At 53.1% G+C, this 22,953-nt stretch overlaps 4 protein-coding genes across 4 annotated transcripts in view; all 4 read left to right on the forward strand.

Annotated features, from left to right (window-relative positions):
* The first annotated feature begins 908 nt into the window (after window positions 1-908).
* On the forward strand, window positions 909-2,669 carry LOC134810625 (mucin-3B-like). Its single transcript, XM_063815940.1, has 2 exons — window positions 909-2,261; window positions 2,492-2,669. The coding sequence occupies exons 1-2, from the start codon at window positions 1,354-1,356 to the stop codon at window positions 2,667-2,669; spliced, it is 1,086 nt and encodes a 361-aa protein (XP_063672010.1). The 5' UTR covers window positions 909-1,353.
* Window positions 2,670-3,167: 498 nt separating this feature from the next.
* On the forward strand, window positions 3,168-4,730 carry LOC134810626 (mucin-3B-like). The gene is made up of 2 exons (XM_063815941.1): window positions 3,168-4,084; window positions 4,174-4,730. The coding sequence occupies exons 1-2, from the start codon at window positions 3,193-3,195 to the stop codon at window positions 4,728-4,730; spliced, it is 1,449 nt and encodes a 482-aa protein (XP_063672011.1). The 5' UTR covers window positions 3,168-3,192.
* A 140-nt stretch (window positions 4,731-4,870) lies between these two features.
* LOC107972007 (mucin-3A) lies at window positions 4,871-14,096 on the forward strand. The gene is made up of 11 exons (XM_016946260.4): window positions 4,871-6,502; window positions 6,609-6,794; window positions 8,644-8,759; window positions 9,192-9,256; window positions 10,198-10,346; window positions 10,759-10,824; window positions 11,181-11,343; window positions 11,994-12,167; window positions 12,260-12,351; window positions 12,519-12,571; window positions 12,741-14,096. The coding sequence occupies exons 1-11, from the start codon at window positions 4,888-4,890 to the stop codon at window positions 12,780-12,782; spliced, it is 2,721 nt and encodes a 906-aa protein (XP_016801749.3). The 5' UTR covers window positions 4,871-4,887; the 3' UTR covers window positions 12,783-14,096.
* Window positions 14,097-15,171: 1,075 nt separating this feature from the next.
* The window catches only part of MUC12 (mucin 12, cell surface associated), a 58,350-nt gene continuing 50,568 nt past the window's right edge, over window positions 15,172-22,953 (forward strand). The window contains exons 1-3 of the mRNA XM_054656157.2: window positions 15,172-15,462; window positions 17,600-17,634; window positions 18,343-18,552. Coding sequence (XP_054512132.2) covers window positions 15,396-15,462; window positions 17,600-17,634; window positions 18,343-18,552 — 312 coding nt within the window. The 5' untranslated portion in view covers window positions 15,172-15,395. The remainder of the gene's footprint in view (window positions 15,463-17,599; window positions 17,635-18,342; window positions 18,553-22,953) is intronic.

Consider the following 22,953-nt stretch of genomic DNA (forward strand, 5'->3'; position numbering starts at 1 on the left):
ATCTCACACAGTACTCCCAGCTTCACTTCTTCGATCACTACCACCGAGACACTATCACATAGTACTCCCAGCTTGACTCCTGCGAACACCACCACTGAGACCACGTCAAACAGTATTCCAGGGTTCACTTCTTCGATCACCACCACCGAGACCACCTCACACAGTTCTCCCAGCTTCATTTCTTCAATCACTGCCACCGAGACCACCTCACACAGTACTTCCAGCTTGACTTCTTCAATCACCACCAACGAGACCATCTCACACAGTCCTCCCAGCACTTCTTCGATCACGACCACCGAGACCCCCTCACACAGTACTCCCAGCTTAACTTCTTTGATCACCACCACCAAGTCCACCTCACACAGTCCTTCAAGCTTCACTTCTGCGATTGCCACCATAAGGACCACCTCACACAGTACTCCCAGCTTCACTTCATCAATCACCAGCCCCGAGACCACCTCACACAGCACTCCCAGCTTGAATTCTTTGATCACTGCCACTGAAACCATATCACGCACTACTCCCAGCTTCACTTCTTTGATCGCCAGCACTGATACTGCATCCCACAGTACTCCCAGCTTCCCTTCTTCGATCACCACCATTGAGACCACAGCCCACAGTACTTCCAGCTTGACTTCTTCGATTACTACAACTGGGGCCACCTCACACAGTACTCCCAGCTTCACTTCTTTAATCACCATCACTGAGTTCACATCCCACAGTACTACCAGCTTCACTTCTTCAATCACCACCACTGAGACCACCTCACACAGTACTCCCAGCATCACTTCTTCGATTGCCACCACTGAGATCATCTCACATAGTACTCCCAGCTACACTTCTTCAATCACAACCACTGAGACCATATCACATAGTACTCCCAGCTTGACTTCTTCAATCACAACCACTGAGACCATATCACACAGTACTCCCAGCTTGACTTCTGCGATCACCGCCACTGAGACCATTTCACACAGTATTCCAGGCTTCACTTCTTTGATTACCACCACCAAGACCACCTCACACCTTCCTCCCGGGTTCACTTCTTCAATCCCCACCGCCAAGACCACCTTACACAGTGCTCCCAGCTTCACTTCTTCGATCACCAGGACCAAGACCACCTCACACCGTCCTCCCACCTTCACTTCTTCAATCACCACCACTGAGAGCCCCTCACACAGTATTCCTGGATTCTCTTCTTCGATTGTCACCATTGAGACCACATCAACCAGTCCTCCCAGATTCATCTCTGCGATCGCCACCACCGAGACCACCTCGCACAGTACCCTCAGCTTAAATTCTTCGATCGCCAACACCAAGACCACCTCACACAGTACTCCCGGCTTCAATCCTATGAATGCCACCTCTGAGACCACCTCACACAGTACTCCCAGCTTGACATCTCCGATTACCACCACAGAGACCACCTCACACAGTACTCCCGGCTTATGTTCTTTGATCACCACCACTGAGACCACCTCACACAGTACTCCCTGCTTCACTTCTTCGATCACCACCACAGAGACCACCTCACACAGTACTCTGATCTTTACTTCTTCAATCTCCACTACTGCAACCCCCCCAGACAGTACTCCTAGCTTCACTTCTTCAATCGCCACCACTGAGACCACCTCACACAGTACTCCCAGCTTCACTTCTTCAATCACCAGCACCAAGACCACCTCACAGAGTTCTCCCAGCTTCACTTCTTTGATCACCATCACCGAGTCCATGTCCAACAGTACTGCCAGCTTCACCTCTTCAATCACCATCTCTGAGACCACCTCAGACAGTATTCCCAGCTTCACTTCTTCGATTGCCACCATCAAGACACCCTCACATAGTACTCCCAGCTTCACTTCTTCGATCACCACCACTGATTCCATATCATACAGTATCCCCAGCTTGACTTCTGCGGTCACCACCACTGAGACCACGTCACACAGTATTCCAGGCTTCACTTCTTCAATCACCAGCACTGAGACCACCTCACACAGTACTCCCAGCTTCACTTCTTTGATCACCACCACCGAGACCACTTCACACAGTCCTCCCAGTTTCACTTCTTTGACCACCACCACTGAGACCACCTCCCACAGTCCTCCCAGCTTCACTTCTTCAATCACTAGCACCGAGACCACCTCACAGAGTACTTCCAGCTTCACTTCTTCGATCACCACCACCGAGACCACCTCACACAGTCCTCCCAGCTTCACTTCTTCTATCTCCACCACCGAGAGGACCTCACACAATACTGCCAGGTTCACTTCTGCAATCACCAGCACCAAGACCTCCTCACACAGTACTCCCAGCTTGACTTCTGTCATCGCCACCACCAAGACCACCTCACAGAGTACGCTCAGCTTAAGTTCTTCAATCACCACCACCAAGACAACCTCACACAGTACTTCCGGCTTCACTTCTTCGAACGCCACCACTGAGACCACCTCACACAATACTCCTGGCTTCAGTTCTTTGATTGCCACCACAGGGACCACCTCACACAGTACTCTCAGCTTCACTTCTTTGATCACCACCACGGAGACCCCCTTAGACAGTACTGCCGTCTTCACTTCTTCTATCACCACCTCCGAGACAACCTCACACAGTACTGCTGGCTTCACTTCTTCAATGGCCACCACCGAGACCACATCACACAGTACTCCTGACTTCACTTCTTCGATCACCTCAACCAAAACCACCTCACATAGTACTCCCAGCTTCACTTCTTCAATCACCACCACTGTCTCCATATCACACAGTACTCCCAGCATCACTACATCAATCGCCACCACTGAGATCATCTCACACAGCACTCCCAGCTATGCTTCTTCAATTGCCACCACCGAGACACCTTCACACGCTACTCCCAGCTTCACTTCTTCGATCACCACCACCGAGAACATATCACACAGTACTCCTAGCTTGACTTCTGTGGTCACCACCACTGAGACCAGGTCACACAGTCCTCCCAGCTTCACTTCTTTGATCACCACCACAGAGATCACCTCACACAGTACTCCCAGCTTCACTTCTTCAATCGCCACCATAGAGACCACCTCACACAGTCCTCCAGGTTTCACTTCTTTGATCCCCACCACCAAGGCCACCTTACACAGTCCTCCCAGCTTCACTTCTTCAATCACTACCACAAAGACCACCTCACACAGTACTTCCAGCTTGACTTCTTCAATGCCCACCACCAAGACCACCTCACACAGTCCTCCCAGCTTCAATTATTTGATCACGACCACCAAGACCCCCTCACAAAGTACTCCCAGCTTCATTTCTTCGATCACCAGCACTGAGACCATCTCACACAGTACTCCCAGCTTGAATTCTTTGATCACTGCCACCGAGATCATATCACACACTATGCCCAGCTTCACTTCTTTGATCACAAGCACCAAGACTGCATCCCGCAGTACTCCCAGCTTCACTTCTTCAATCACCACCACTGAGACTACCTCACACAGTACTCCCAGCTTCACTTCTTCGATCGCCGCCACTGAGACCCCCTCAGACAGTACTCCAGTTTTTACTTCTATTGCCACCTCCGAGACAACCTCACACAGTACTGCCGGCTTCACTTCTTTGATCAGCACCACCGAGACCACCTCACACAGTACTCCCATGTTCACTTCTTCTGTCGCCACCACGGAGACCACCTCACACAGTACTCCCAGCTTCACTTCTTCGATCACCACCACTGAGATCATCTCACGTAGTACTCCCAGGTACACTTCTTCAATCATCACCACCAAGACACCCTCACACAGTACTCCCAGCTTCCCTTCTTCAATCACGACCACTGAGACCATATCACACAGTACTCCCAGCTTGACTTCCGCGATCACCACCACTGAGACCATGTCACACAGTATTCTAGGCTTCACTTCTTCGATCACCACCACCGAGACCACCTCACACCTTCCTCCCAGGTTCACTTCTTCAATCCCCATCACTGAGACCACCTCATATAGTGCTCCCAGCTTCACTTCTTCGATCACCAGCACCGAGACCACCTCACACAGTGCTCCCAGCTTCTCTTCTTCGATCACCAGCACCGAGACCACCTCACACAGTACTCCCAGCTTCACTTCTGCAATCGCCAGCACCGAGATCACCTCACACAGTACTCCCATCTTGACTTCTCCCATTGCCACCACCAAGAGCATCTCACACTCTACTCCCGGCTTCAGTTCTTCAATCGCCACCACCGAGACCACCTCACACAGTACTCCCAGCTTCACTTTTTCGATCACCACCACCGAGACCACCTCATACAGTACTCCCGGCTTCGCTTCTTCAATCACCACCACCGAGACCACCTCACACAGTACTCCCAGCTTCACTTCTTCTATTGCCACCTCCAACACAACCTCAAGCAGTACTCCTGGCTTCACTTCTTCAATCGCCACCACCGAGACCACCTCACGCAGTACTCCTGGTTTCACTTCTTCGATTGTCACCACCGAGACCACCTCACCCCATACTCCCGGCTTCACGTCTTCAATCACCACCACCGAGACAATCCCACAGAGTACTCCCACCTTCACTTCTTTGATCACCACCAGCGAGATGACATCCCACAGTACTCCCAGCTTGACTTTTTCAATCACCACCACCAAAAGCATATCCTACAGTCCTCCCAGCTTCACTTCTTCAATCACCAGCACAGAGAGCACCTCACACAGTACTCCCCCCTTCACTTCTTCAATCACCACTAACGAGACCACCTCACACAGTACTCCCAGCTTCACTAATTCAATCACCAAAACCAAGACCACATCCCACAGTACTCCCAGTTTCACTTCTTCAAACAGCATCACTGATTCCAGGTCACATAGTACTCCCCCCTTCACTTCTCCAGTCACCACCCCCGAAATGACCTCACACAATACTCCCAGCTTCATGTCTTCAATCATCACCACCAAGACCACCTCACACAGTACTCCCAGCTTCACTTCTTCAACCATCTACTCCACAGTCAGCTCATCCACAACTGCCATCACCTCACCTTTCACTACCTCAGAGACTGGGGTGACTTCCACACCTTCATCCCCATCTTCTCTGAGTACAGACATCCCGACCACATCCCTAAGAACTCTCACCCCATTACCTTTGTGCACCAGCACTTCATTGACTACAACCACAGGCCTTCCCTCTATACCCACTGATATCAGTAGCTTACCAACCCCAATACACATCATTTCATCTTCTCCCTCCATCCAAAGTACAGAAACCTCATCCCTTGTGGGCACCATCTCTCCCACCATGTCCACTGTGAGAGCGACCCTCAGAAGTACTGAGAACACCCCAATGAGTTCCTTTAGCACAAGTATTGTTGTTATTCCTGAAACCCCAACACAGGCCCCTCCTGTACTAATGTCTGCCACTGGGACCCAAACATCCCCTGTACCTACTACTGTCACCTTTGGAAGTATGGATTCCTCTACGTCCACTCTTCTTACTCTTACTCCATCAACAGCCTTGAGCAAGATCATGTCAACATCACAGTTTCCTATTCCTAGCACACATTCCTCCACCCTTCAAACAACTCCTTCAATCCCCTCTTTGCAAACTTCACTCACATCTACAAGTGAGTTCACTACAGAATCTTTCACTAGGGGAAGTACGTCTACAAATGCAATCTTGACTTCTTTTAGTACCATCATCTGGTCCTCAACACCGACTATTATCATGTCCTCTTCTCCGTCTTCTGCCAGCATAACTCCAGTGTTCGCTACTACCATTCATTCTGTTGCTTCTTCACCATACATTTTCAGTACAGAAAATGTGGGCTCCACTTCTATCACAGCGTTTCCTAGTCTCTCTTCCTCTGCAACTACCAGCACTTCTCCAACCAGCTCCTCTCTGACCACAGGTCTCACTGAAACAACCCCCTTTTCTTATATTTCCCTTCCCTCCACCACACCCTGTCCAGGAACTATAACAATTACCATAGTCCCTGCCTCCCCCACTGATCCATGTGTTGAAATGGATCCCAGCACTGAAGCTACTTCTCCTCCCACCACCCCATTAACAACCTTTCCCTTTACTACTGAAATGGTCACCTGTCCTAGCTCCATCAGTATGCAAACTACTCTTGCTACACATATGGACACTTCTTCCATGATGCCAGAAAGTGAGTCCAGCATCATACCTAATGCTTCCAGTTCCATTGGCACTGGGACTGTACCCACAAACACAGTTTTCACAAGTACTCGACTGCCCACCAGTGAGACCTGGCTGAGCAACAGCTCTGTGATCCCCCCACCTCTTCCTGGCATCTCTACCATCCCGCTCACCATGAAACCAAGCAGTAGCCTCCCAACCATCCTGAGGACTTCAAGCAAGTCAACACACCCCTCCCCACCCACCGCCAGGACTTCAGAGACATCAGTGGCCACTACCCAGACTCCTACCACCCTTACAACGCGCAGGACAACTCCCATCACTTCTTGGATGACCACACAGTACATGTTGACCACCACTGCAGGTTGGACCTTCTGCCTCTCTGTTCCCCTCCTTCCTCCCCTGCAAAATTCCTGTGTCACTGAGATCAGGCTTTATCCTGAACTTCCCTTTCTTCCTGTGTTTTCCAGGCACCTGTGACAATGGTGGCACTTGGAAACAGGGCCAGTGTGCTTGCCTTCCGGGGTTCTCTGGGGACCGCTGTCAGCTCCAGACCAGATGCCAGAACGGGGGTCAGTGGGATAGCCTCAAGTGCCAGTGCCCCAGCACCTTCTATGGTTCCAGTTGTGAGTTTGCTGTGGAACAGGTGGATCTAGGTGAGTTGCCAGAGCTATGCCTTCTGCACTTCCTCCCACAGGGTGTCACTGACTCTCCCCAGACTTATCCCTCTGTGGGGCCTGGAGGCACCCATGCCTTTTTGCCTGGTCCTTCCCTCCCTGCCATCTCTCCCATGCCCTCCGCTGCCCTGTGTCATGCTCCTCTCCGTCCTCACCCTTAGGAGGTGGCTGGGACCACCCTCCCTCCTGGGCCCATCTCCTGACTTGGGCTGCTTGGAGCTGTATCAGTTTCCAACTGCTGCCGGGCCAACAAACACAAACCTGGCTGCTGGAACAACACGACATTATCATGTTAGAATTCTGTAGATTAGAAGTCTGATGTGGGTGTCACTGGGCTGAAATCAAGGCGTCACCAGGGCTGTGTTGTCTTTCAGCGGCTCCAGGGAAGAATCCATTTTTTTGCCCTTTGCAGCTTCTGGAGCCTCCCACATTGCGTGTGCCAGGGCCCCTGGCTCCATCTTCCAAGCCAGCAAGTCTGCATCTCTCTGTGTCTTTCTCCCATAGCCTCATCTCCCTCTGATGAACTCTGGCCTCCTTGATTGCTTCTTCCACTGTTAAGGACCCTTGTGATGACTTTGCCTCCTCCCCAAATAGTCTATGTTAATTTTCTCAAGATCAGCTGATTACGCTGGGCGGGGTGCCTTACACCTGTAATCCCAGCACTTTGGGAGCCTGAGGCGGGAGGATCACCTGAGGTCAGGAGTTCAAGACTAGCCTGGCCAACATGGTGAAACCGTCTCTACTATAAATACAAAAATTAGTTGGGCATGGTGGCAGATGCCTGTAATCCTCACTACTCAGGAGGCTGAGGCAGGAAAATCGCTTGAATCCAGGAGGTGGATACTGCAGTAAGCCGAGATTTAGCCACTGCACACTAGCGTAGATGACAGAGGGAGAGCGAGACTGTCTCAGAAGAAAAAAAAAAAAATCAGCTGATTGTCTTATAATCTCTCTGCACTTTGGAAGGCCGAGGAGGGAGAATCGCTTGAGGCGAGGAGTTCAGGACCAGCCTGGGCAACACAGCAAGACCCTCATCTCTACAAAAAATTTAAAAAAATTATCTGGGCTTGGTGGCTCATGCCTGTGGTCCCAGTTATTTGGGAGGCTGAGGTGAGAGGATCACTTGAGCCGGGGAGGTCAAGACTGCAGTGAACTATGATCCCACTATTGTACTCTTGCCTGGATGACAGAATGAGACCCTATCTCAACAACAAAAAAAGTTAGGCTGATTAGCAATCTAATTCAATCTGCACCCTTGATCCTCCCTTGCCACGTAGTATAGCATAGTCACAGTTCTGGGGATTAGGACATGGACATCCACCCAGTATGGGGGCAGCCAGGAGGGACCACAGGCTGACCGCTGTCTTCCTGCCTGCTTTCACTCATCTCCACACAATTCCTTCCTTCCTTCCTTCTTCTCTCTCTCTTTTTTCTTTTTTTTCTTTCCTTCCTTCCTTCTCTCTCTCTCTCTTTCTTTCTTTCTCTCATCTTCACACAATGCTTTCTCCCTTTCTTTCTCTTTCTGTCTCTCTCTTTCTTTTTCATTTTCTTGAGACAGAGTCTCTCTCTGTGGCCCAGGCTGGAGTGCAGTGATGCAATCTCGGCTCACTACAACCTCCGCCTCCTGGGTTCAAGCCATTCTTCTGCCTCAGCCTCCCAAGGCACTATGCTGCCTGGAATTCCTACATCTGTTCCTGCCTCTGGGCATCTGTCCTCAGGGATCTTGGAGGGGAGCAGCAGGAGGAGCCTGTGGGTGGTGGTGGTGGTGTCGGTGGCTTCAGACAAAAGCAGACAGAGAAGTGACTGGGGACATGCATGCTCTGTGCAGATGTAGTGGAGACCGAGGTGGGCATGGAAGTGTCTGTGGATCAGCAGTTCTCGCCAGACCTCAATGACAACACTTCCCAGGCCTACAGGGATTTCAACAAGACCTTCTGGAATCAGGTAAAGGGCAAAGAGAGGGGATTTTTTTTTTTTTTTTTTTTTTTTTTTGAGATGGAGTCTCGCACTGTCATCCTGGCTGGAGTGCAATGGTGCGATCTTGGCTCACTGCAACCTCCACCTCCCAGGTTCACATGATTCTCTTGCCTCAGCCTCCCGAGCAGCTGAGATTACAGGTGCACACCACCACACCTGGCTAATGTTTTGTATTTTTAGTAGAGACGGGGTTTCACTATGTTGGCCAGACTGGTCTCGAACTACTGACTTCGTGATCCGCCTGCCTCATCCTCCCAAAGTGTTGGGATTACAGGCGTGAGCCACGGCACCCGGCCGGGGAGGGGAATTGAAGGGTCTTCCCTGGAGCTGGGGTTGGGCGTCTGGGTCCCCTCAGGTCTGCAGGTTCGGACCTGAGCCCAGGGATCCTTGGTGTTTCAGATGCAGAAGATTTTTGCAGACATGCAGGGCTTCACCTTCAAGGGTGTGGAGATCCTGTCCCTGAGGTAGGAGACCCATCTGGGGATGCGGAGGCAGTGTTGGGTGGGGGAAATGTGTGCACACAAAAAACCCATTCCTTTCTTTTGCAATCATCAGATTTTATAAAGAGAGGGGTGGAGGGGGTACATAAGAATCACTCCCTGGGTATTTTTTTGGATCGTTTTCTGGGGCCATTTATCTGGAGGAGGGGTGGCACCTCCCTTCTTCAGCACACTGGAAGGAGAGAAGTTGCAGGGACATGTGGGAAGGTGGTGCCTGGATTGGTGACTTCGTCCCCCTCTGGCTGGCCCCTGCTCTACTGAGTGGGTCAGCATTAGAGAGAGAGAGAGAGAAAGAGAGAGAGGGAGAGAACGCGCGTCCAGGGGTGCCCAGTGGATGATGGCTTGATGCAACAAGAAGAGAACGTCAGGCCAGATGTGGTGGCTTACACTTGCAATCCTAGCACTTTGGGAAGGTTAGGCAGGTGGATCACCTGAAACCAGTTCAAGACCAGCCTGGGCAACATAGTGAGAACCCATCCCTACAACAATAAAAATAGTAATAATAATAATAGTAAAATGATTAGCCAGGCGTGGTAGTGCACACCTGTAGTCCCAGATACTTGGGAGGCTGAGAAGAAAGGATCACTTTAGCCCAGGAGTTGGAGGCTGCAGTGAGCTACAATGATACCACTGCACTCCAGCCTGGGTGACAGCAAGACTTTGTCTCTATAAAACACACAGAGATAGGAAGTCAATCATGTCAGTCATTCCTTGTCCTGCCTTCCCAGGCAGACCAAGTCAGGAATGCTGGCAGCCCCTTCTGAAAAGGATGCACGTGGCATCCCAACTCATGACCTCTGCCCTCTTTCCCCCTTCTGGTGCACTTTGGGTTGCTTCTGGAGGTGCCCCTCCAAGGACCCATGTGCCCCTGGCTGGGGCACTCTCTAAGGCCGTGGACCCCTCAGGAATGGCAGCATCGTGGTGGACTACCTGGTCCTGCTGGAGATGCCCTTCAGCCCCCAGCTGGAGAGCCAGTACGAGCAGGTGAAGACCACGCTGAAGGAGGGGCTGCAGAACGCCAGCCAGGATGCGAACAGCTGCCAGGACTCCCAGAGTGAGCCCGGGCTGGAAGGAGGGGCCAGGGCCTGAGGTGTCACCCCAGCCCACTCCAGCTCAGCCAGGGGGCCACTGGACTCAGGTGCCAGCCCTGTGGTACCTCTGGCAGGTTGGGAGAAGGGGAATAAGTCCACACACAATGCCATCAAGAGTGGGGCTAGGGAGGGTCTCCCCAGGACCTGGGTACTGGGGAAGAGACCCCCTGATCGTCAGGCTCAGCATTTCCCGATGGCTGAAGACCTCGGATTATTCAGGGGAGATAAGGGAGAGAACAGGAGTCTTCCCCTGTGGCCCCTCCACACTCCCCGAGACGGAGATAGCCCTCAATGCCCTCCCTGTGCCTATCCTGCTTCCTGGCCCTAACCCCTTGACCTGCCCCGCCCATTCCATCTGTGCCTGTGTTTCCGCAGCCCTGTGTTTTAAGCCTGACTCCATCAAGGTGAACAACAACAGCAAGACAGAGCTGACCCCGGAAGGTGAGGGTGGGGTAAAGGGCTGAGTGGTCTCCCATGGCCATGACCCCTGCCACCAGGGACATTTGCCCATTGAAGCCTGTGGGCAGGGAGAGACCTTTGGGGGAGGCAAGTCATGTGGCCTAGGGAGGCTCTTCCTGGCGCTGGTTAGTGGCTTCCACCTGAGGACAGCAGAGGCCACGAGGAGAGGGTGAGGGTGCTGGGGGTGGCCTCCCCTCATCGAATCCCAGGGTCTACCCCACAGCATCCCACCTCGGAAATGGAATCCTCCTCGCGCATATTCAGAGGCACCATTATCAGGCCCCTGAATAGAATGGATGAGGTCCTTGTCTCTGTGCATCCCCCTCCCCAACCCCCAGCCATCTGCCGCCGCGCCGCTCCCACGGGCTATGAGGAGTTCTACTTCCCTCTGGTGGAGGCTACCCGGCTCCGCTGTGTCACCAAATGCACGTCGGGCGTGGACAACGCCATCGACTGTCACCAGGGCCAGTGCGTTCTGGAGACGAGCGGTCCCGCGTGTCGGTAAGGCCCCGCTCAGCATCAGCCGAGCTCCGCCCACTCATTCTAGGATGAAGCCCAGCCTCATGCGCCGCCCTGGCTCTGCCCCCAGGCCCTACAGTGGAGCCTCGTCCCCAGAGTCCCGCTCCAAGCCCATCCACCTTGCCCTACAGTGGAGCCCTGCCCTGGAGCTCTGCTCCGTCGCCCTAAGGTGGAGCCCCGCCTCCTTGATGGGGTTGAGTCCAGTCCCCTGGTTCTGGGATAGACCCCGCCCACTCATTCTAGGGTGGGGCCCCGCCCCCTCGTTCTAGGGCTGAACCTTGCCCCCTTCGTCTGGGGTGGAGCCCCGCCCCCTTGTTCTAGGGTGGAGCCCTGCCCCCTCCTTCTAGGGTGAAGCCCTGCCCACTTGATCTAAGGTGGAATCCCGCCCCCTCACCTAGGGTAGAGCCCCGCCCCCTCGTTCTAGGGTGGAGACCCATCCCCTTGTTCTCGGTGGATTCCGGCCGCTTGTCTAGGGTGGAACCCCCCAGCTTGCCCTAGGGTGGAACCCCCCGCTGCCCTAGGGTGGAACACCCCGCTGCCCTAGGCTGGAGCCCCGCCCCCGCGGGGCCCAGGTGCACGAGTGGACCCCGAGCCCGGAGGTGAAGAGGGTCTGACCCTGCGATCTCCCGCAGCTGCTACTCCACCGACACGCACTGGTTCTCTGGCCCGCGTTGCGAGGTGGCCGTCCACTGGAGGGCGCTGGTCGGGGGCCTGACGGCCGGCGCCGCGCTGCTGGTGCTGCTGCTGCTGGCGCTGGGCGTCCGGGCGGTGCGCTCCGGATGGTGGTGCGGCCAGCGCCGAGGCCGGTGAGCGCGCGGGGGGCGGGGCCGGGGGGCGAGGGCGGCCAAGGGGTCCCAGGCGGGCCGGCTCTGTCTGACCGCGCGGCGGCCCCACCTAGGTCCTGGGACCAGGACAGGAAATGGTTCGAGACCTGGGATGAGGAAGTCGTGGGCACTTTTTCAAACTGGGGTTTCGAGGACGAAGGAACAGGTGAGTCCTGCCTCCTGAGGAAGCAGGCCGGGGCTTTCTTGGGCACCACTGCGAGGACAGACGCCCTCCCTGCCTTCCTCGCATTTACTCTGTCCCCCTCTCCCTTCTGTCCCCTCCCTCTCCCCTTCTCTTTCTCCCCTCCTCTTTCTCCCCTCCTCTCTCTCTAGACAAGGATACAAATTTCTATGTGGCCTTGGAGAACGTGGACACCACTATGAAGGTGAGGGGCTAAAGAGGGGGACCCCAAGGAACTCTCCCAGCCTCCATTCCAGAATCCCTCCCCGACCCCCACCAGGGCAGGGAGGGGGCTGGGCTCGGATCAGCAGTGACCTCCCTGTCAGCCCAAACCAGTGGCTTCGCGTTCCCGTCCCTCACTGTGACTCTGACAGGTGCACATCAAGAGACCCGAGATGACCTCCTCCTCAGTGTGAGCCCTGCGGGGCCCCTTCACCACCCCCTCCGCCACCCCCTCCGCCCTGCCTCGGACACAAGGGTCTGCACGCGTCCATTTCAAGAGGTGGCCCCAGGACGCGGGCAGCCCAGGCTCCTGCTGTTCTTGGGGAAGATGAGACTGTTTCCCCAAATCCCATCCTTCTCTTTCCAACTTGGCTGAAACCCACCTGGAGACGCAGTTCACGTCCAGGCTCTTCCACTGTGGAATCGTGGGCAAGTCAGTAACGAGCCTCAGTTTCCTCACCTGCAAAACGGGTACAGCATTCCTGTATGATATCTCACGCCGTTGTTGTGTAAACCACATAGACTTGGTCAATTCTCGATCCTACTCTGCCCTCCCGTCTCAGCCCTCGTGTTGCCATTGCCTCTCTCGGATCCTCCAATCCTCACGTCCTTCACCTGGTCTCTGGCCCTGGTTCCTATTTTCTCTCAATTCCCTACTGCCTGTTTCTTACTCTGAACCTGGAGGCAGCCTGCAGCCCCATCCCATCTCCCGCCCTCTCCTGATCTAACTCCCTGCTGCATCTCTTGCTCTCATTCCTTAGACGTCCTCCGCTTTTGACCCCGTTCCTTCATCCATCCTGCCCCCCAGTCCCCCAGCCCTAAATCCTCCCTCCTCTCCTCACATTCTAGTCCCTAGCAAGGTATAGATAGCCTCTGTGTCTTAGGATACCCCAGGTGCTGTTCCCCCGGTCACCCTGTTGCCCAGTTCCCCGTTTCTCTTGCTCTCATTCCTTGTATCTTCTCCCCTTCTGAGCCCATCCATTCATCAGTTCTGCCCCCACTCCCCCAGCCCTAAATACCCCAGCTCCTAATCCCCCCCTCACCCCGTTGCCCAATTCCCCGTTTCTCTTGCTCTCATTCCTTGTATCTTCTCCCCTTCTGAGCCTGTCCATTCATCGGTGGTTCTGCCCCTACTCCCCCAGCCCTAAATACCCCAGCTGCTGTTCCTCCCCATCACCCAGCCACCGGATTCTCCATTCACCCCTTTCTCTCACCCCTGGAGCCCCGTGGGTGGGGGCAGGGCATGAGTTCCCCAGTCCCCAAGGAAAGGCAGCCCCCTCAGTCTCCCTCCTCCTCATTCCCTTCCATCTCCCTCCCCTCTGCCTTTTAAACCCATCCCCTCCGATTCCCCTCCTCCCCGCTCTCTCCCGAGTCGCAGGTGTCAACTCGATTCCTGCGGCACCTCTGAGCCCTGAAATCCTCAGTCTCCTTGGCGGGGAAGATCGGCTTTGGGAACAGGAAGTCGGCACATCTCCAGGTCTCCATGTGCACAATATACAGTTTATTGTAAAAAGCAGCAGCTCTCTGTTTCCTTTTTACCCCCTCAGTGGTCTCCACTTGGTTGGAGAACAGGGATTTCCAGAGGCGGTGTTGTAGGAGGATCCTGGGAGCACCCGTGTCTCCCAGGGAGGAAGGAGGAAGGTCTGTGGGCAGCCCTTGGGGGCCATGACATTCCTCATAGAAAACACAGAGGTTGGGGGGGAACCCATTTTGTTGGAAAGTGACTCGGGGCAGGGGCCCCTTGGGCTTTGTCATCTGTGCTCTCCACACCCCCACCACTGCCCTGACCTTGACACTGGGGGCTTAGGGAGCAATTAGACCCCTGGTGTTGGGTCAGGGAGTTGGGTGGTCCAGGGGCTAGGGCTGCCTGGTCCAGCCACCTTTTGCAAGGATGGGTAAAGCTGAGCCTCCCCAAAGATCTTGATCCCCCGACAAGGCCCCCAAACCCTGATAGCAAACTCACACAGCAGAGCCTGTCTATGCTGGCGCCGGGCCCTTCTGTTCCTGCTGTTGTGGGCAGTCAGGCCTGCCTGAGGAGTCGAGGGTGATCAGAAATAACGTGTCCCCTTGGGTCTTTTGGTGTGGGCTTGGGAGAGGCCCCTGTGATCTTTGCCCTGGGCAGGGATGAGCCATGGCATTTCGTCACCTCTGTGTCCGGCCAGGGGTGGGGACCAGGACCATAAAGTCTGAGGTGTGAGTGGGCACCCCGCCCAGGAAAAGGGCTGGAAACTGGGGACCCCAGGGAAAGCCCTGGACATTTGGAAAGGACCATGTTGAGGCGGGGGATGGGGAGGGATGGCTGGAAGAGAGAGGGGCTTCTCGGGGGTGGGAGTGGAGGGTCCTTCGCTTGGTCTGGCCTGTTGCCAGCTGCCCCTTCCACCGTTGTGAACTTCTCCCTCCATGGTCACCTGCTCCCCGGCGCTTCTTGGCCCCCACCTCTTGTCACCAGTGGTGTGCTCACACCTCTAGCCTCCGTCCCTCCCTCCTGCACTGCCCCACCCCCAGTGGCTCTGACTTCCGCTGAAAGAGAGGGACCCTGGCTGAGGGCGGTCACTGCTCCAGGACTTATAAGGGAGGAGGGTGGACAGGCTGCGCTTTGTCCAACTCCCCGTGGTCACCACGTGCCACCGACCCAACAGCATCACCTCACCTCTACCCTGGGATAGGCACTGTCCAGGCACTTTGCCCTGCTTCAAGGCAAAGTTCTCTGGGGTCCTTTTTATAGCTGATCCCTTCCTGGGAAGCTTTCATTTCTTGGTCCCTCCTGACGAGGGAAGACGGGCAGCCAGGGGCCCGTTCCCTGGGAGATGCTGGTGATCTGGATTCTGACGCTGGCTCTCCGGCTCTGTGCGTCCGTTACTACAGCGACACCGGGTGAGTGCTCCTGGGCTGATGCTCCAGGTCCAGTGCTCCTGGGTGGTCATAGTACACGCCCCTGCCTCAGGCAGCAGGGCTGCAGGTGGCCTCCTCCCCTTTGCATGGCAAGGGGCTGCCACAGGGCTGGAGACCCATGCTGTGACCTCATCTTGCTTTGGGGGTGCTGAAGAGGTCACTTTGGAGACCTGTGGGTGCCTGTGGTTGTGCAGGGGATGGTCTGCACACAGCTCCTGGCTGAAGGGCAGCTGAAATCCACAGCTTCTGCTCTCCAGGCTCCCCCCGGGAGGATGAAGGTGCTTTTGTCACATAGACAGTGGTCTCTGCCTGCCCTCATCCTGGGGGCTTTATCTGCTGGAGGGATGGGTCTTTCCAAACCTCACGGAGGCACTGCACATGCTGCTAGCCCTGGTCGGTAGAGAGGGAGTCCAGAGGGGTGTGTGACAGTATCATCTCTTGACTTGGAGTAGCCTCAGGTGCACCCGGGGAATCCCCACCAGTTAAATGGCTGACGGGGCCAGGCGTGGTGGCTCATGCTTGTAATCCCAGCACTTTGGGAGGCCAAGGTGGGTGGATCACCTGAGGTTGGGAGTTCAAGTCCAGCCTGGCTAACATGGTGAAACCCCGTCTCTACTAAAAATACAAAAATTAACCAGGCATGGTGGCGCGCACCTCTAATCCCAGCTACTTGGGAGGCTGAGGCAGGAGAATCACTGGAACCTGGGAGGTGGAGTCTGCAGTCAGGCAAGATTGTGCCACTGCACTCCAGCCTGGGCGATAAGAGCAAAACACTGTCAAAAAAAAAAAAGAGAGAGAGAGAAAGAAAGAGAAAGAAGGAAAGAAGGAAAGAAAGAAAGAAAGAAAGAAAGAAAGAGAAAAAAGAAAAAATGGCTGCCAGTTGCAGTGGCTCGCCTGCAATCCTAGCACTTTGGGATGCCAAGGCAGGCAGATCACGAGGTCAGGAAATTGAGACCATCCTGGCCAACATGGTGAAACCCCAACTCCACCAAAAATATAAAAATTAGCTAGGCATGGTGGCACATGCCTGTAGTCCCAGCTACTCAGGAGGCTGAGGCAGGAGAATCACTTGAACCCTGGAGGCAGAGGTTGCAGTGAGCCGAGATTGCATTGCTGCACTCCAGCCTGGCAACAGAGCGAGACTCTCTCAAAAAAACACAAACAAACAAAAAAAGAAACAACAACAACAAAAAACAAACCGTGGCTGAGGGGCTGTAGGAGGAGACAGGGGCTCGGGGGTCCTTGCTCAGCCTGGTCGTGGCTGTGTCTGAGAGATGACTCTGACCCGCTGATTTCCCTCATACAGAACAGACTTTCTGATTCCTTTCTGGCAGGGGTGGACAGGGATGAGGAGAGGCGAGAGAGGGAGACCTTGAGTTGAAGGCTGTGGGGTGGGCAGAAGGGGTGGTGAGGGGGCAGGGGAGCTGGGGTGGGGGTCTCTGGAGCCCTGCAGGACACCTTCGAGGTAACCCACCAGGGAAGTTCCACCATCCTCCCAGCCAAGGACTCAGGCCCTCCGAGGCTGCCTCTGCCAGCCAAGCCTTGACAGATGAGACCTCCTTTACCCCACCCGGACATGTTGGGAGAGAGGTACAGGTGGGGAGGAGCTGATGGGAGAGTTTCAAGGGCTGGAGTGACGAACTCTGTGGATTTGGGGACATTATAAGAGTTTATTAATAAGACATAGATTCCCTTTAAGTTCACATACAGAAGTGGGAAACTGTGGGCCTGGATGGGTCTTAGGAGGGGTCCTCCCCATCCCTGCTCCCAAGGCCTGGCCCAGCAGATCTCTGTAGTCAGATTATTCAAGGAGAGGGTGATGGAGGTGATGACAGCGATGATGAAGGCCCCAGGAGTCAGCAGGTGGCATTGCCTCTGTGTACCCAGCTGTGTGTTAGAGACGGCCCCCAAGCAACCAAAAGCCCCCGTCCCTCAGGTGCTTATAATTGTGTGTCAAAGATAACACAGGTGAATCCCTTAGTGTGCAAAACAGTCAGAAAAACATCTATCTATGGCCAGTGCAGAGAGCAGGAGGGAGTGAGGCCAGGCAAGTAGGGCCACTCCGGAGGGCTCCGGAAGATCTGATTAGATCCAGAGACCCCCTGCCCTCCTCTTGCAGAAGGCTCTGCTGTTCACAAAGCCATTTCCCAGCAGGTAGCTCATATGATTCTCATGAGGAGATCTGTGTAAGGAAGTCGGGGCAGATGAGGATATGTAGAGACTCAGAGAGAGGATGAATGATTTGCCTGGGTCCACACAGCAAATAATGAACACGGCCACCACTTAACAGTGGATTTGTGCCCTGCGCCCCTCCTCCCCTAGAAGACCCCAGTTCTCTGCACCCGCGCGTCTCCTTCCCTAGAGGATCCCAGTTCTCTCCACCAGCGCTCCTCCACCCCTCTAGAGGAACCCAGTTCTCTGCAAATCATCCCCTGCTCTGGGAATGGATTCTGGGTCCTTGGGGAGCAGTTCAGATGTCAGATCAGAGACGACCAGTGGCATCTGTAGCTTTTTTTTTTTTTTTTTTGAGACAGTCTCCTCTTTCACCCAGGCTGGAGTGCAGTGACATGATCTCCACTCACTGCAACCTCTGTCTCCAGGGTTCAAGAGATTCTCCTGCCTCAGCCTTTGGAGTAGCTGGGACTACAGGTGTGCGCCAACATGCTCAGCTAATTTTTTTGTGTGTTTTTGGTAGAACAGGGTTTCACTATGTTGGCCAGGCTGGTCTTGAGCTCCTGGCCTCAAGTAATCTGCTCAGCTCGAACTCCCAAAGTGCTGGAATGACAGGTGCGAGCCACCGCATCTGGCCCAGCATCTGTAGCTTTTCTTCCTACTCTCTGCACGCTTTTCTGGGTACTCCAGGGCACACTGTGGACTGGTGAGGTTTTGGAGAAGCAGACAGTCGAGCAAGGGAAGAGCACTCTGAGAAGGCAGAAAAATCATTTCCACAGGTCTGCAGGGGAGCTACGGTGCAGGAACGCCCTGAAAGATGAGGGGGCATCTGCTGGATGGAGCGTGATGTTTGCTGGGGAGAGTGTGGTGGTGCTGGTGCATTTGTGGATGACAGGAGCAGTAAGACCAAGCTGAGATATTTAGACATCACAGGAACCTCTGTGGGCTGAGTAGGGCTGGGGATGCCTCTGTAGGGCAGACCAGCATCAGAGAGGCCATTGAGAGGCACCCAAAGCCATCCTGGGAGGAGGACATGAAGGCCCAGCTGAGAACCCAACTCCCCTGGAAATGGGGACTCCACTTGATGGTTGGCTGGGGGACGTGGAGATAGATGGTCTAGGAGGCTGTGTTAACTGGGAGAGGAGCCTCTTTTTGCTGGATGACAAAGGTCTCCAGTTGAGGCTGTGGAATTTGGGGTGATGGTGAAGTTTCTGAGTGGAGCTGTCCTGGGCTTCTAGGATGGGTCCAGTGCCATTGCCCCAGCCCCTACTACAGGCTGAGGAGGTATGAAAATGTGAGTGCTCACCACGAACTAAATCAGCCGGCACCTTGGTCTTGAACTTTGCAGCCTCCAGAACTGTGAGAAATAAATCTTTCTATTTTTTAAAATTTATTTTAAGAGATGGGGGTCTGGCTTTGTTGCCCAGGCTGGTCTTGAACTCCTGGGCTCAAACCATCCTCCCACCTCAACTTCCTAAAGTGCAGGAACTACAGGCATGAGCCACCACACCTGGCCAATTTCTATTGTTTAAGCAACCCAGTCAATGGTATTTGCTATGGCAGCCCAAGATGACTAAGACAGACTGCCTTCAAGATTTTCTCTTCATCAGCTGGGTGTAGTGGTTCATGCCTATAATCCCAGTGCTTTGGGAGGCCCCAGCCTGGGCAATGTAGTGACACCCCATCTCTAAAAAAAAAAAAAAAATTAGGCTGGGTGTGGTGCTCATGCCTGTAATCCCAGCACCTTGGGAGGCCAAGGCAGGAGGATCCCTTAAGCCCAGGAGTTCGAGACCAGCTCGGGCAACATAGGGAGACCCCATCTCTTAAAAAAAAAATTAGCCAGTCATAGTGGTGCATGCCTATAGTCTTAGCTACTTGGAAGGCTGAGGGGAGAGGATCTCTTGAGTCCAGGAATTCGAGACTGCAGTGAGCTGTGATTGCACCATTACGCTTCAGCCTGGGTGACAGAGTGAGGCCCTGTCTCAGAAAAAGCTTTTCTCTATTTATCTTTGGTTTTCAGGAATTTGACCCAGACTACAATGTCTGTGGTTTGTGGCCCTTTGTTTATTTTTGGAAATTCTTAGTGATTATTGTCTTCAAATATTTCTCCTGCCCTGTTCTCTTTCTCTTCTCCTTCTGAGACTACAATGAGATGTATGTTAGGCCATTCCATATTGGACTACAGCTCTTGGATACTGTTCTGCACACATCCCCACCACCCCTTTCTGTGTTTCAGTTTGGGTAATTTTTATTGACTTATCAATTGACTGAAGATAAAAACTGACTTATTTTCAGTTTTTATTGACTTATCTTCACTAAGTCTTTCCTCTACTGTGTCTTATCTGCTGATCATCCTGTTGAAAAGAAGTCTTTGGCCAGGTGCAGTGGGTCACACCTGTAATCCCAGCACTTTGGGAGGCTGAGGTGGGAGGATTGCTTAAGGTCAGGAGTTTGAGGCCAGACTGAGCAACATAGGGAGACCCTGTCTCTGCAAAAAATACCAGAAAAAAATTAGCTGGGTGTGGTGGTGTGCGCCTGTAGTCCCAGCTACTTGGGAGGCTGAGATAGGAGGAATGCTTGAGCCCAGGAGGTCGAGACTGCAGTGAGCTGTGATTGTGCCACTGCATTCCAGCCTGGGCAACAGAGAGAGACCTTGTCTCAAATAATAATAATAATAATAATAATAATAAATTTAAAAATCAGAAAAGAACTCTCTATCTCTGATATTATGGTTTTTATTTCTACCATCTTCGTTTGAAAGAGGCCTCTTGAGAGGCACCGAGAGCCACCCTGGAATAGGAGATGGACAGTCCAGGAGGCTGTATTGACCGGGAGGACAGGAGCCTCTCTTTGGTGGAAGACAAGGGTCTCCAGTTGGGCCTGTTGAGTGTGGAATGACCGTGGGGTTTCTGGGAGGAGCTGTCCTGGTGGCCTGAGGCTCCTGGAATGGGGACACAGTCTAGAATTCTACCTTTTCCAACTGCTGCAGAGGACACAAAAGCCAGAAAATGCCAGAAAAATGCCAGGGATCCACACGATGACTGGAACCACTATCCTGTTTTATGTACATGAAGTTGCACAGTGTTCCTAATAAGGGTCGAGGAGGGGATGGGCTAGGGGAGAGGGACCAACTGTCTGCCCTGGAGGGGTGGGGCCAGGGGTCTGAAGGGGTCAGCGCTCTTTAGCTTAGAAAGGTGAAGCTGGGGGTGGAAATGGTTAACATCTATAAAATTGGGAAGAGAGTGGTGGAAGTGAGAACAGATTTCTTCACAATAGACAAAGGGGCAACCTTTGAAACTCAAGTGATGTAAAAATTGACGCAATTACAAGGAATGCAGTTTTATACAAAGAGTAATAAACTTATTCGGCAAACACCAAAGGCTAGCTCTGCTTGAGCAGGTGCTCTGGATGAGGCAGGGTGAATAAACAGTTTATAGTAGAGTTAATGAGGTGGGATTGGGGCAGAAACAGCCACAGCCCAATCTGCTGCTGGAGCTACGAGAGGGGGCCTCCGGGGCCCTTCCACCTGGGCTGATGAGGGTACAGGGAGAGGCAGCGTTTGAGTTTGGTGGTAGTTCAGTAGTATAGGAAGGAAGTATTATATTAACAGATGCTCAAAGGCCTTAGACAAATTCAGAACTGCATTGTCTGAACTTCCACAGAGCTAGGGAGAGAATTGGGATATTGGTAATCAGATTCCCTCGGGAAGATCAAATCTTGGGGTGGTAGTGGGATGAGCTGGGGTCACCCATAACTATTTGGGGTGTGGAAAGGCCCAGAGACCCCCACACCCCAGTTGGAGAAGTCAATAGAGACCTGATAGTCTGAGTATCATATTAATATTAAAAATGGGCCAGGCATGGTGGCTCACTCATGCCTGTAATCCCAGCACTTTGGGAGACCGAGGTGGGAGGATCGCTTGAGGGCAGGAGTTTGAGACTAGCCTGGGCAAAAATATTTTTTAAATAAAAAAGTTAGCTGGGTGTGGTGGTGTGTCTCTGTAGTCCCAGCTGCTCAGGAGGCTGAGGGGAGAGGATCTCCTGAATCTAGCAATTCCAGGCTGCAGTGAGCTAGGATCACACCACTGCAACCCAGCCTGGGTGACAGAGCAAGACATTACCTCTTAAAAATAAAAATAAAAAATATATGTATTAAAAATTGCAAATATTCGGCCAGGCGTGGTGGCTCACGCCTGTAATCCCAGCACTTTGGGAGGTCGAGGCGGATGGATGACAAGGTCAGGAGATCGAGACCATCCTGGCTGACACAGTGAAATCCCGTCTCTACTAAAAATACAAAAAATTAGCCGGGCATGGTGGTGTGTGCCTGTAGTCCCAGCTACTTGGGAGGCTGAGGCAGAAGAATGGCGTGAACCCAGGAAGTGGAGATTGCAGTGAGCTGAGATAGTGCCACTGCACTCCAGCCTGGGCGACAGAGCGAGACTCTTTATCAAAAAAAAAAAAAATGCAAATATTCATTGAGGGTTTGCTATGTGCTGGACACTTTTATAATATTATCTCATTTAACTTTTACAACATTCCTAAGAAGAAGGATGTGTTACTGATTTTGGGTTTTTATACGTGGGGAAACAGGCACAGAGATGATAAATAATTTGCTCGGTGGGGCGTGGTGTCTCACGCCTGTAATCCCAACACTTTGGGAGGTCAAGGCAGGCAGATCACGTGACATTGGGAGTTCGAGACCAGCCTGGCCAACATGGTGAAACCCCATCTCTACTAAAAATACAAAAATTAACTGGGCATGGTGGCAGGTTCCTGTAATCCCAGCTACTCAGGAGACTGAGGCAGGAGAATCACTTGAACCCTGGAGGCAGAGGTTGCAGTGAGCCAAGATCGTGACACTGTGCTCCAGCCTTGGTGACAGACCAAGACTCCATCTCAAAAAAAAAAAAAAAAAAAAAAAAAAAAAAGAAATTGCTCAATGCCACCCATTCATCAGTTGGAGGAGTCAGGATTTGAACCTAAGCTTTCCAGCTCCAGGGTCCCCATTTTTTACCACTTGCTGTAATTGGGGATGCCTATGTGTATGTGTTCCCTAGGTCTACCACAATAAATTAACAAACACTATTGGTGGCTTCAAGCAACATAAATTTATTCTCTTACAGTTGTGGACGCCAGAAGCTTGAAGTCAAAGTCATCATGAGTGCCACATTCCCTTCAAACTCTCTAGAGGAAGATCTCTCCTTGCCTTCTCTAGCTTTTTTTTTTTTTGAGACGGAGTGTCTTTCTGTTGCCCAGGCTGGAGTACAGTGGTGCGATCTCGCCTCACTGCAACCTCTGC

The sequence above is a fragment of the Pan troglodytes genome, chromosome 6, assembly GCF_028858775.2.
Source record: "Pan troglodytes isolate AG18354 chromosome 6, NHGRI_mPanTro3-v2.0_pri, whole genome shotgun sequence".
NCBI lineage: Eukaryota > Metazoa > Chordata > Mammalia > Primates > Hominidae > Pan > Pan troglodytes.